Source organism: Salmo salar, chromosome 13 (assembly GCF_965601325.2).
Source record: "Salmo salar chromosome 13, fSalSal1, whole genome shotgun sequence".
NCBI classification, from domain to species: Eukaryota; Metazoa; Chordata; class Actinopteri; order Salmoniformes; family Salmonidae; genus Salmo; species Salmo salar.
This window is the reverse complement of record NC_138303.1, coordinates 62,178,244-62,193,064: the sequence shown is the minus strand read 5'-3', so window position 1 is coordinate 62,193,064 and position 14,821 is coordinate 62,178,244. Positions and strand designations below refer to the sequence as shown.

At 41.1% G+C, this 14,821-nt stretch overlaps 1 protein-coding gene across 1 annotated transcript in view; it reads left to right on the top strand.

Moving 5' to 3' along the window:
- The first annotated feature begins 329 nt into the window (after positions 1-329).
- c13h5orf15 (chromosome 13 C5orf15 homolog) overlaps positions 330-14,821 on the top strand; it is a 29,378-nt gene continuing 14,886 nt past the window's right edge. Inside the window, exon 1 of the mRNA XM_014136760.3 lies at positions 330-638. Coding sequence (XP_013992235.1) covers positions 527-638 — 112 coding nt within the window. The 5' untranslated portion in view covers positions 330-526. The remainder of the gene's footprint in view (positions 639-14,821) is intronic.

The window sequence follows — 14,821 nt, the reverse complement described above, 5'->3', positions numbered from 1 at the left end:
ATTTGCTGTAGGCCTATATTCATATCTACCTTAGATTATAACTGTTAATTTCTCTACCATAAAACGTCTCCAACATCGTTTTAGAGAATTGGGCAGTACGTCCAACCGGCTTTACAACCGCAGACCACGTGTGACCATGCCAGCCAAGGACCTCCACATCCGGTTTCTTCACCTGCGGGATCGTCTGAGACCAGCCACTTGGACAGCTGATGAAACTGAGTATTTCTGTCTGTAATAAAGGCCTTTCGTCTGGAAAAAAAACTACTTCTGATTGACTGGGCATATCCATAGATTAGGGCCTAATGAATTTATTGATTTCCTTATTTGAACAGTAACTCAGTAAAATTGTTGATGTTGCGTTTATAGTTTTGTTCAGTATACATAAAGCTATCTTTCCAACTGATCAGAGAGTCCTCATCCCCACTCAGGTGTCAAGTACAAAGGAGCGTTCAGTTTCGGTTGTCATCTGTTCCACGTAACCTGTTTGCATTTTAACCACGCCCCTTAATGATCACTCACAAACAAGATGGCAACTTGCAGGAAGATGGGACGGAGCTGGAAAATTCTATGTTTCGTGTTTATCTTGTTACAACTGTTTCCTCCCAACTGTATTTCGGCTCCGCTGGCAACCCAAAACGGTATGTTTAATATTCAAAGCGAAGTTACCATGGATTATGGTTAGTTTTATGTTGAGACCGAGCTAGATGAGCTAACGTAGCTAGCTTTCACCTGAACCAATATCTATGTGCGTTTAGCTTTCACCTAGCTACAGTAACTAGTCGGCGACCAGTTCCTGCTGTGCCGCTGACTGAGGTATATGGGTGCCGCCTAGTGACTTGCCAAGGTGTCAGATGAGGAGCATGGCAGCCAACTCTGTCAGAAATAGAAGTCGGTTAAAATGTTACAGGCTTAATCATCTAATCTGTCATCAGTGACCATTAACGTTACCTAACGGACGTTACAGTTTCCAATCCTAGCCACAGAGGGTTCGCTAGTTTGGCGTCAAAGTGAAAGTAAAGATTCATTATGTCACGATTCTGCTGATAATTTGGTAGTTAGCTAGCTAGTAGCACAATACTTTAGTGTTAGAATCATATAATTAAGTATTAGAATATGCATTTAATAGTATCTCAATGGTTAGAATACCCACTTTATAGATACTATTTTGGTGATAACAAGCCAGCTACAGTTAGCGAGTTATGTTTGGGTCTTGGACCCTAATTCCAGGTTTGACTCAGAGAAACGGACTGTCCGTCCAGGTGTCCCCCAACATGTATCTGAAATAACAAGCATTCTGCCAGTGAAATGGAAACGCTGTTCTCTAAGCAGAGGCCCACTAAGGAAACGCCAACAAAATGATTTCCTTATCACAAGCCTACTTATAAAATGTTTTAGTTTCTGCCTGTACATCATTTTAATATCAACATGTTTTACTTGAATAATGTTGTATATATGGTATTGATATAGAGCTTGTTTTCATGGGATACTTTTCCAAGGTCCTTATTGCCTTATGAAAATGTCTTGAGGATGAGGAAAATATCATTATTTTTGAGACCAGAGCAGATTTTTTGGGGGGATAAAACAACTCTGGCCTTATCGCCTCATATAGCCAGTCATGTCCCTTTTGTGCCACGAGTTCCTCTTTTAGGATCATTGTTCCTCTTTTAGGAGCATTGCATTATGCCACATTAATGCAAAGCGAAACCATGTGGCCTATTCCTACGGGCATCCAAATTGACATGACGTGCTATCCATAACAGTGTCTAATCATTCTCAACAGTAGCCCATTCACTGTGCGGGCTGCTGAGATTGCCCCCAGAGTTTATTGAGTTACGGAAAGAGAGCCCATCTGTCGACCTGTCATCCTACTGCGTTTAACCTGTTAGGAGAGCATTTCTTTACATTTACATTACATTTTAGTCATTTAGCAGACGCTCTTATCCAGAGCGACTTACAGTTGTGAATACATACATTTCATTTTCTTTTCATTTCATGCATTTTTATTTCTTTTTTGTACTGGCCCCCCGTGGGAATCGAACCCACAACCCTGGCGTTGCACACACCATGCCGGCGTTGCAAACACCATGCTCTACCAACTGAGTATCACAATACTCGATACTAAAACGATACCACAGCAAAAAAAGGCATATTAGCCAACGGCACAGAATGACACTTGATCCAGACATATAAACTCAGCTACTGCTCTTTGCAATCGTTGGGCATCATTACATTAGAAAAATGTTACGTCAATATTTTTCAGAGACGGCTATGTATTCATTTAATCAATTTGCCTTTTACCAATTTAACGACATAACAACATAATGGTAATTTATTTGAATGGTAAAGCTCTGGGTAAATCAATACAGGTGAATGTGTATTCGGTAGGAATGTGTGCATGCATTGAGTTATTGAGCTTGTTTTGGCTGATGTCATCTGTAGTCTCATGAAAATCTGTTTCTCTGAAATTTGGGGCTTATTTGTATAGAAGTAGCTTATTTTAAAAAATTGCGCACTGTCTTTAACCAGTAATCTTGGGATGTTTTTTAAAAATTAGTTTTAACTAAAACTAACCATTTTCCTAACCATAACCTAATTATCCTAACGTGCTATGTTATTTCTACTAACCTGATACCAAGTGGCGCAGCGGTCTAAGGCACTGCATCTCAGTGCTAGACACAGCCTGGTTCGATTCCAGGCTGTATCACAAACGGCCGTGATTGGGAGTTCCATAGGGCGGCGCACAATTGGGCCCAGCGTCGTTGGGGTTTGGCCGGGGTAGGCCGTCATTGTAAATAAGAATTTGTTCTTAACTGACTTGCCTAGTTAAATAAATGAATACCAAATTCTCCTAACCTGCTACGTTAATTCTCCTAACCTGCTGCGTAAATTCTCCTAACCTGCTACGAAAAGTCAATTCTGAGATCCCTTGTACCCAAATCTGACCATGGGATCCCTAGTCAGTTCGCTGAGGCAGTAGAACATCTTAGAGAGATGTGAGAAAGAGACTGATTTTTAAGTGAATTAATAAAGTTTTGGTGGCAATCATCTTTGAAATCAGCATATTTTACATTATGGTTTGCAAATTATCACAAAGTACTAGGCTAGTGAATTTATGTTAATTTTAGCTGTCAGCTAGTATAGCAAGGAAAGTTAGCCTACAAGGCTGGAAGCTACTGGTATCTTCTTGCATTGTAAAGTGTTCTTGCATTGTTATGCGAAAAGTAATTACATTTCAACTAATTAAACTACTGATACCTCTCACCAATTCACCTATGGGACAGTTCAACATTTTATGACCACAAATAACAATAACTGTAGTTAAACCTACAATACAATCAGAGCCGGCTGCAGACAATGACCAGCTAGGTGGAGATCTGATTTTCAACATTTTGATGCAATATATAAAATGTATGCAACGAATTTTCCACCAACAGGTTTCTGCACAATAACCAATAGGCAAAACATACAGACTTTGGGCGCTTCAACATGGTTTGCATTTTCAACACTAGAATCTGCACAGTTTGGCTGCTGGAATTATATACTGAACAAAAATATAAAATGCAACATGTAACAATTTCAAGGATTTTACAGAGTTACAGTTCATGTAAGGAAATCAGTCTATTGAAATAAATAAATTAGGCCCTAATCTATGTATTTCACATGCCTGGGCAGTGGTGCAGCCATGGGTGGGACTGGGAGGGCATAGGACCACCCACTAGGGAGCCAGGCCCTGGGATCTTGTATTTCAGCTCATGAAACATGGGACAAACACTTTAGATGTTGCGTTTTTATATTTTTGTTCAGTATATTTTGGACGAACGTGCGCAGGTAGCCTACAGGAGACTTTTGAACTAGCCTAATCAGATTACAACTTTGACTGGTTGTGTTTATGCCACACATAAAAGGAAATACATTTTAAAAGTTAAATGACAAATATTTAGGCTATATGCTGTTGAAGAGTTATGGGTTCGAGATGCGCAAAGATTAGCTGGTCGGAACGGAAAGGCAGAGCAAGCTTTCCTGAATAACTGGGCCTGCGGGGAGCATACAGTGACAAGAAAAAGTATGTGAACCCTTTGGATTTACCTGGATTTCTGCATAAATTGGTCATCAAATTTGATCTGATCTTCATCTAAGTCACAACGATAGACAAATATAGTGTGCTTAAACTAATTAAAAATATTGTATTTTTCTTGTCTATATTGAAAACATAATTTAAACATTCATAGTGTAGGTTGGAAAAAGTATGTGAACCCCTAGGCTAATGACTTCTCCATTGAAGTCAGTCAGCTAACCTGGAGTCTAATCAATGAGACAAGATTGGAGATGTTGGTTAGAGCTTCCTTGCCCTATAAAGAACACTCACAAAATTTGAGTTTGCTATTCACATGAAGCATTGCCTGATGTGAACCATGCTTCGAACAAAAGAGATCTCAGAAGACCTAAGATTAAGAATTGTTGACTTGCATAAAGCTGGAAAGGTTTTCAATAGTATTTCTAAAAGCCTTGATGTTCATCAGTCCACGGTAGGACAAATTGTCTATAAATGGAATAAGTTCAGCACTGTTGCTACTCTCCCTAGGGGTGGCTGTCCTGCAAAGGTGACTGCAAGAGCACTGCCAGAATGCTTAATGAGGTTAAGAAGAATCCTAGAGTGTCAGCTAAAGACTTATAGAAATCTCTGGAACATGCTAACATCTCTGTTGACGAGTCTACATACCTAAAACACTAAACAAGTATGGTGTTAATGGGAGGACGCCCCAGAAGAAGCCACTGCTGTTAAAAGAAAACATTGCTGTATGACTGAAGTTTGCAAAAGTGCGTTACTGGCAAAATATTCTGTGGACAGAAGAAACTGCAGTTGAGTTGTTTGGAAGGAACACACAACACTATGTGTGGAGAAAAAAGGCACAGCACACCAACATCAAAACCTCATCCCAACTGTAAAGTATGGTGTAGGGAGCATCATGGTTTGGGGCTGCCTCAGGGCCTGGACAGCTTGCTATCATCGACAGAGAAATTATTTCCCAAGTTTATCAAGACGTTTTGCAGGAGAATGTTAGGCTATCTATCCACCAATTGAAGCTCAACAGAAGTTGGGTGATGCAACAGGACAACGACCCAAAAGGCAGAACTAAATCAACAACAGAATGGTTTCAACAGAAGAAAATACGCCTTCTGGAGTGGCCCAGTCCTGACCTCAACCCGATTGAGATGCTGTGGCATGACCTCGCGCAGTTCACACCAGACATCCCAAGAATATTGCTGAACTGGAACAGTTTTGTAAAGAGGAATGGTCAAGAATTCCTCTTGACCGTTATGCAGGTCTGATCTGCAACTACAGAAAGCATTTGGTTGAGGTTATTGCTGCCAAAGGAGGGTCAACCAGTTATTAAATCCAAGGGTTCACATACTTTTCCCACCTTGCACTGTGAATGTTTACATGGTGTGTTCAGTAAAGACATAAATGTATAATTGTGTGTTAGTTTAAGCAGACTGTGTTTGTTGTGACCTAGATGAAGATCAGATCAAATTTTATGACCAATTTATACAGAAATCCAGGTATTTCCAAAGGGTTCACATACTTTTTCTTACCACTGTACTTGGCAATTGGCCACATTATTGTCAGTAGCAGAGCGTGGGTAAAATCACTGGGGAAGCCAAGATGTTCATTCATATGCCTTGCGACCGTGATATATACAGTTGAAGTCAAAGTTTACATACACCTTAGCCAAATACATACACCTTAGCCAAATACATTTAAACTCAGTTTTTCACAATTCCTGACATTTAATCCTAGTAAAAATTCCCTGTGTTAGGTCAGTTAGGATCACCACTTTGTTTAAGAATGTGAAATGTCAGAATAAAAGTAGAGAGAAGGATTTCTTTCATCAAATTCCCAGTGGGTCTGAAGTTTACATACACTCAATTAGTATTTGGTAGCATTGCCTTAAAATTGTTTAACTTGGGTCAAACGTTTTGGGTAGCCTTCCACAAGCTTGCCACTAAGTTGGGTGAATTTTGGCCCATTCCTCCTGACAGAGCTGGTGTAACTGAGTCAGGTTTGTAGGCCTCCTTGCTCGCACATGCTTTTTCAGTTCTGCCCACAATTTTCTATAGGATTAAGGTCAGGGCTTTATGATGGCCACTCCAATACCATGACTTTGTTGTCCTTAAGCCATTTTTCCACAACTTTGGAAGTATGCTTGGGGTCATTGTCCATTTGGAAGACCCATTTGCAACCAAGCTTTAACTTCCTGACTGATGTCTTGAGATGTTGCTTCAATATATTAACATCATTTTCCATCCTGATGATGCCATCTATTTTGTGAACTGCACCAGTCCCTCCTGCAGCAAAGCACCCCCACAACATGATGCTGCCATCCCCGTGCTTCATGGTTGGGATGGTGTTCTTCGGCTTGCAAGCCTCCCCCTTAACAATTGTCATTTTAGCCAAACAGTTCTATTTTTCTTTCATCAGACCAGAGGACAATTCTCCAAAAAGTACAATCTTTGTCCCCGTGTGCAGTTGCAAACCATACTCTGACTTTTTTATGGCGGTTTTGGAGCAGTGGCTTCTTCCTTGCTCAGCGGCCTTTCAGGTTATGTCGATATAGGACTCATTTTACTGTGGATATAGATACTTTTGTACCTGTTTCCTCCAGCATCTTCACAAGGTCCTTTGCTGTTGTTCTGGGATTGATTTGCACTTTTTACACTAAAGTACGTTCATCTCTTGGAGACAGAACGCGTCTCCTTCCTGAGAGTTATGACGGCTGCGTGGTCCTATGGCGTTTATAATCGCGTACTATTGTTTGTACAGATGAATGTGGTACCTTCAGGCGTTTGGAAATTGCTCCCAAAGATGAACCAGATTTGTGGAGGTCTATAATTTCTTTTCTGAGGTCTTGGCTGATTTCTTTTGATTTTCCCGTGATGTCAAGCAGAGAGGCACTGAGTTTGAAGGTAGGCCTTGAAATACATCCACAGGTACACAGCCTAACTGACATCATTTGAGTCAATTGGAGATCAGAAGCTTCTAACGCCATTACATCATTTTCAGGAATTTTTCAAAGCTGTTTAAAGGCACAGTCATCTTAGTGTATGTAAACTTCTGACCCACTGGAATTGTGATACAGTGAATTATAAGTGGAATAATCCGTCTGTAAACAATTGTTGGAAAATGTACCAGTCATGCACAAAGAAGTCCTAACTGACTTGCAAAAAGTATAGTTTGTTAAGATATTTGTGGAGTGGTTGGAAAAATGAGTTTTAATGACTCCAACCTAAGTGTATGTAAACTTCAGCTGTAGGCCAAAAGGCTGAGACAATAAGATGCCACAGTGGCAGAATAAATGGTCATGTAAGTTAATGTTTCCTACTTTTTCGGACCACTAAACAACTATTGATTTAGAACCACAGAGAGTTACCGCAAGTCACAAAGAAAACAGGAGCTGCCTCCACTATTCCAGCACCATTTACACATCATCAAATCACCTCTGCTTTATCTAATCTAGTGACAACTGAAACATATCAACCTTTTAGTCCAATTAATGTAAGCTAAATATTATGTGGCTGTCCATGGCTCTGATTGCTGTGTGTGTGCAAGTAGAAAAACATGTTGACTCACCCTACTTGTAGAGAAACGGCAATGCCATCCTCTCTTTCATGTTGATCACTCTGTCATACAGTACACGCGTACGTTTTTTTGTTGTCCTAGGCTTCCTGGCTAAAATGCTTGCTCGCTAGCCTAACTTCCATTCTTGGGCAACGTTAGCTAGTTAACATTAGCGTTCTACATCTAGCTTCATATTGAACTTCCATCCTCTCAGGCCAGGGGCACAACAATGTATGAATTAATGATTGAATCAGAATCGCTGTTATAATCACTGGCCACTACAGAGAATTAAGTAAAACCACAAGTCCCTATCTCCATCCATGGCTAATTTAGGAAAGGGCCAACTTTAGCTAGCTGGCGAGCTAGCCACTGGAGGACAACAACAACACAATGAGATGCAACAATTCAAGTTTTTCTGTCAATGATGTATGCTCTCAATAGGATTAGTTGGGAGTGACGCCAAATCCAAGCTGGCCTCCCTTAACTTTTTTTTTGGTGCGCCAGGACCATTCAGTTGAGTTTGCTCAGTTTCGCTCAACGCTGATTGGCACATTTTTGTTTTTTGTCAAGGGAGGCCAGATACTCCGTGGCATCCCTTGCCTTCAATGCTACGGGCGGCAACAATGTCATACTTGTTTGGAACAGACAGCATCAGATAATGGCCTACACGTAGAGAGACAGAGGGGCGCCGTTTCACTCGCTCGGATGCTTTCTCCTGTGTGATGCATTCAGCCTCTTGCGAATTGAAGGAAAATTATGAAACACAGAGAGGAAAGATACATTATATATCCAGTACCAGTCAAGTTTGGACACACCTACTCATTCCAGGGTTTTTCTTTATTTTTTTGTAATTTCTACATTGTAGAATAATAGTGACGACATCAAAACTATAAAATAACACATGCAATCATGTAGTAACCAAAAAAGTGTTCATCAAATCAAAATATATTTCAGATTCTTCAAAGTAGCCACCATTTGCCTTCATGACAGCTTTGCACACACTTGGCATTCTCTCAACCAGCTTCATTAGGAAGTAACCTGGAAACCATTTCAAATAACAGGTGTGCCTTGTTAATTAGTTTGTGGAATTTCTTTCCTTCTCGATGAGTTTGAGCCAATCAGTTATGTTGTGACAAGGTAGGGGTGATATAGCCCTATTTGTTAAAAGACCAAGTCCATATTATGGCAAGAACAGCTCAAATAAGGGAAGAGAAATGACAGTCCATTACTTTAAGACATGAAGGTTAGTCAATGTGGAACATTTCAGGAACTTTGAAAGTTTCTTCAAGTACAGTCGCAAAAACCATCAAGCGCTATGATGAAACTGGCTCTCATGAGGACCGCCACAGGAAAGGAAGCCTCAGTTACCTCTGCTGCAGAAGATAAGTTCATTAGATTTACCAGCCTCAGAAATTGTAGGCCAAATAAATGCTTCACATAGTTCAAGTAACAGACATATCTCAACATCAACTGTTGAAAGGAGACTGCGTGAATCAAGCCTTCATGGTCGAATTGCTGCAAAGAACTACTAAAATACCTCAATAAGAAGAAGAGACTGCTTGGGCCAAGAAACACGAGCAATGGACATTAGACCGGTGGACATCTGTCCTTTGGTATAATGAGTCCAAATTTTAGATTTTCGGTTCCAGCCAGCGTGACTTTGAGACGCAGAGTATTTAGAATTCAAGGCACACTTAACCAGCATGGCTGCCACAGCATTCTGCAGCGATACGCCATCCCATCTGGTTTGCGCTTAGTGGGACTATCATTTGTTATTCAACAGGACATTGACCCAATACACCTCCAGGCTGTGTAAGGACTATTTGACCAAGAAGGAGAGCGATGGAGTGCTACATCAGATGACCTGGCCTCCACAATCACCTGACCTCAGCCCAATTTGAGATGGTTTGGGATGAGTTGGATCGCAGAGTGAAGGAAAAGCGGCCAACGAGTGCTCAGCATATGTGGAAACTCCTTCAAGACTGTTGGAAAAGCATTCCAGGTGAAGTTGGTTGAGAGAATGCAAAGAGTGTGCAAAGCTGTCATCAAGGCAAAGGGTGGATACTTTGAAAAATCTCAAATATATACAATTTGAGGTTTAACACTTTTTTTTGGTTACTACATGATTCCATGTGTTATTTCATAGTTTTAATGTCTTCACTATTATTCTACAATGTAGAACATAGTAAAAATAAAAACCATTGAATGAGTAGGTGTGTCCAAACTTTTGACTGGTACTGTATGTTCGCTAGCTGGACAGGCAAACGCCGCTGAGTACTAAACTGTAAACCAATCACAATTTGTGTACTATCTCTGCTTATCACGTCTGCCAATCACGTTATTTGTATCTAAGGTAGTAGAGAGGAATCTCTGTCTGACAAACTGCTCTCAAGTAAAGTATTTTTAGTTATTTGTAATCAAACTATGAAGTTATTGATTGTATCACGTTTCTATGCAAGCTGTAAAAGGACTCCCAACTCTGAACACAGAAACCATAGTAATGTAGCTATCTTGCTCGTTTTAACAAGTAGATCTGTTGCTAGCTAGCAGGATCAGATAGCTTTCTCGCTAGCTTGTCATTTCGGTACATGGAGCATTTTAGCTTTCTGTTTATTCCAAGTAATAATTTGAGACTACAAAAATCTATAGGTAGCCTAGCGGTTAAGATTGTTGGGCCAGTAACCCGAGCCGACTAGGTGAAAAATCTCTGTGCCCTTGAGCCTCCTGTAAGTCGCACTGGATAAGAGCGTCTGCTAAATGACTCAAATGTGAAAAAGGTAAACGTCCCTCTGCATCGGTCACCATGGTGGGATCTTTTCAATACGCGTATGTGGCCTGGGCACACAAATGCTACTAGAGAGAAGCATGTGTTGATGACAGTTCTACATTCTCCAAGAGACCCAGGCTTTTGGCATAGATAGTAAAGCTCTCATTTCTGGACTGTAAGGTTGTGCCCTCCATTGCACTCCACGACTCCAACACCATCATTAAGTTTGCCGATGACACAACAGTGCTAGGCCTGATCACCGACAATGACGAGACGGCCTTTTGGGAGGAGGTCAGAGACCTGGCCGTGTGGTGCCAGGACAACAACCTCTCCCTCAATGTGATCAAGACAAATGAGATGATTGTGGAATACAGGAAAAGGAGGACCGAGCACGACCCCATTCTCATTGACGGGGCTGCAGTGGAGCAGGTTGAGAGCTTCAAGTTCCTCGGTGTCCTCATCACCAACAAACTAACATGGTCCAAGCATCTCAAGAAGGTTGTGAAGAATCCCCCTCAGGAGACTGAAAAGATTTGGCATGGGTCCTCAGATCCTCAAAAAGTTAACACTGCACCATCGAGAGCATTCTGACGGGTTGCATCACTGCCTGGTATGGCAACTACTCGGCTTCCGACTGCAAGGCACTACAGAGGGTAGTGCGTACGGCTCAGGACATCGCTGGGGCCAAGCTTCCTGCTATCCAGGACCTCTATACCAAGTGGTGTCAGAGGATGGCCCTGTTCTCTCTGCTACTGCATGGCAAGGGATACCGGAGCGCCATGTTTAGGTCCAAGAGGCTTCTAAACAGCTTCTATCCCCAAGCCATAAGACTCCTGAAGATCTAATCAAATGGCTACCCAGACTATTTGCATTGCCCCCCCCCCCCCCCCTTTACACTTCTGCTGCTCTGTCATTATCTATGCGTATTCACTTTAATAACTCTACCTACGTGTACATATTACCTCGACTAACTGGTGCCCCCGCACATTGACTCTGTACTGGTACTCCCCGTATATAGCCTCGCTATTGTTATTTTACTGCTGCTCTTTAATTATTTGTTACTTAAAAAAAAAAAAAAAAAAAAAAAACATTTTAAATATATTTTTCTTAACTGCATTGTTGGTTAAGGGCTTGTAAGTAAGCATTTCACTGTAAGGTCTACCTACACCTGTTGTATTCTGCGCATGTGACAAATACAATTTAGATACTTTAAATACTGCCTGAGACGCCTTTGCGATTTGTTTCCGTCCTTAATAAATGGGGAAGCACTTATTTTTTCCGCATATATGTGCATGAAACAAACATTATGGAAAACATGTCTCGCACTCATAGTTAATAGAATAATGGATTGGCACCGTTAACTTTTAGGTTAGTAGGAAAGTTAATCATTTAAACCATCTAAATATACACACATTCACTGAACAATTAGTATTTGAAACTCAAACATTCATTTCCCAACTACTTTTTATATAATCCTACAGGCTCTTTATCATTCTCCATATATTATATTCTAATGCTTCCAACATTATGTATGCCCACCATGGAATTGGGCAGCTGCTGTTTGAGAACTCATCTGGTTTAGAAATCAAACTCTGATTATATTATTGCAGAGCATGACTGGTCCACCACCCAAAGGACATCCAGCCAGCTTGATACAACTGTGGGAAGCATTGGAGTCAACGTGAGCCAGCATCCCTGTGGAACGCTTTCGACATCTTGTAGTCCATCCCTCAACGAATTGAGGCTGTTCTGAGGGCAAAAGGGGGTCCAACTCAATATTAGGAACGCGTTTTGTGCACTCGGTGTATAGCCAAGGCTACTAGTTTACGAGCTAGAGAGAAGGGGAAGAGATGGGCGAGTTGCCAGCGGAGATGCATGAATTACAGTGAAATATCCGCCAGAGTTTAGGCTACTCTTTATCAATAAGTGGTTGCACCAATTTTGGATAAAGCACTCAAATTAAAATGTAGGCCTAGTGTCAACAGAACCACCCATTGCTTCACTAAAATGTATTGTTTGTATTTAATGGTTGTCAATTTCCAATTCATATAGTCCAGGCCAGTGTTTCCCAACCCTGGTCGTCGAGTACCCCCAACAGTACACCGTTTTGTTGTAGCCCTTAACAAACACACCTCATTGAACTCATTGAGGGCTTGTCGGTTAGTTGACAAGCTGAATCAGGTGTGCTTGTTCATTGACCTAAGCCTATCACCAACCTGTTCTCAGAGCATTTCGTATTATTCTGTACAGAAATGCGGGACACTCCATTTAGTATTATATGTTACGTTTCATATGGTATGTATTCATTTGTGGATTTCTACCCACTTCATATATGTTACAAATTACAATTCGTATGATAATTTGCGAAACGTACAATATGTAACGCTTTACGTTAGCTAGCTCAAGTGGCCTTGTGGTTAGTCTGCCCTGAGATTGGAAGGTTGTGAGATCGATCCCCCGGCTTATACCAGACTGTAAAAAATGGGACCTGAGGCTTCTCTGCTTGCCACTCAGTATTAAGGGGATAGACTAGCATCCTGTCCAGGGGGTGTACATGTAGATCTAGCTGCCTCACGCTATAGAATCAGGAGATAGGGCAGGAGGCTATGGGCATTCTGGCTTGCTCTAGCCAAGGCTTGTGCAAGGCCACTAACTAACATTAGCTAGAGGTTAGGGGAAGGGTTAACTAAAAGGATTAGGGGAAGGGTTAGCTAACATGCAAAGTAGCTAAAAAGTAGTAAGTAGTCGAACAGTTGCTAAAATGCTAAAGTTGTCCGTGATGAGATTTGAACATGCAACCTTTGGGTTGCTAGACATTTGTGTTATACTCCCACCCATGCACACTCCTTTTGTTTTTTGCCTTAAGTAACCTTCTTTTGTATGTAACCATACCAAACGTAACATCTTGGATTTACATTTACTATGTTATGTCTAGACTGAGACCAGGCTAATATCACTGCTGTCTATCTTCCCCTTAACTTTCCTTGTTAATTTATATGATGGGCTACATTGATTTTAACATTTTCCTATAATGTAGACTCATTTTTGATTACCTACAGAAAGGAGTTGAAGCTAAGGCAAGGTTTTAATGTGATTTGCTTGAGTCTGAGTGAGAATCGCTGCAGGCGGCTTTCATTGATGGATCATTTTAGGTGGGTGGGTGTGAATGTATGGTTTGCTAATTCTCTCTATGTCCATTCCAGAAAGTTTCCTAAAATAGGGCTCTCTTTAATTAGATAGAAAGAGAACTGTAGTCAGCGCCAAGTCTAGGTCCAAGAGGATTCTAAACAGCTTCTACCCCCAAGCCATGACTCCTGAACGTCTAATCAAATGGCTACCCAGATTATTTGCACTGCCCCCCTCTTTTACGCTGCTAGTACTCTGTTATTATCTATGCATTGTCACTTTAACTCTACCAACATGTAAATATTACCTCAATGAACCGGTGCCCCCTGTATATAGCCTCACTATTGTTATTTTACTGCTGCTCTATAATTATTTGTTACTTTTTTCATTCCTTTTTTTTGTATTTTTTCTTAACTGCATTGTTGGTTAAGGGCTTGTAAGTAAGCATTTCACTGTAAGGTCTACACCTGTTGTATTCTGCGCATGTGACATACAATTTGATTTGAATGATGACAGCATTGGTGTCCGTTTTGCATTTCGTCTCTTATTAAATGGGGCGCAAAGAATGAAACGTAGCCAAGCTCCTTTAATGATTTGTACTATACGATGGTTATCCTAGTATTTTCAGTAGCATATTATTTTTCTAGTAGGCCTGGTATATGATTTTTCTCTCATTACTGTGTCCTCTTTAGCCACTTTCAACAACATAAAATCGAATGTTATTGGTCACATACACGTATTTAGCAGATGTTATTGCGGGTGTAGCGAAATGCTTGTGTTCCTAGCTCCAACAGTGCAGTAATATCTAACAATATACACAAATCTAAAGTAAAATATAAATATTTCAATATTAGGATGAGCAATGTCGGTGTAGCATTGACTAAAATACAGTATATACATATGAAATGAGTAAAGCAGTATGTAAACATTATTGAAGTGACAAGTGATTATATGTCTATAGGGCAGCGGCCTCTAAGGTGCAGGGTTGAGTAACTGGGTGGTAGCCGGGCAGTGATGGCTATTTAACAGTCTGATGGCCTTGAGATAGAAACTGTTTTTCAGTTTCTCGGTCCCAGCTTTGATGCACCTGTACTGACCTCGCCTTCTGGATGATAGCTGGGTGAACAGGCCGTGGCTCGGGTGGTTGATATCCTTGATGATCTCTTTGGCCTTCCTGTGACATCGGGTGCTGTAGGTGTCCTGGAGGGCAGGCATTGTGCCCCCGGTGATGTGTTGGGTAGACCGCACCACCCTCTGGAGAGCCCTGCGGTTGCCGGCAGTGCAGTTGCCGTACCAGGCGATGATACAGT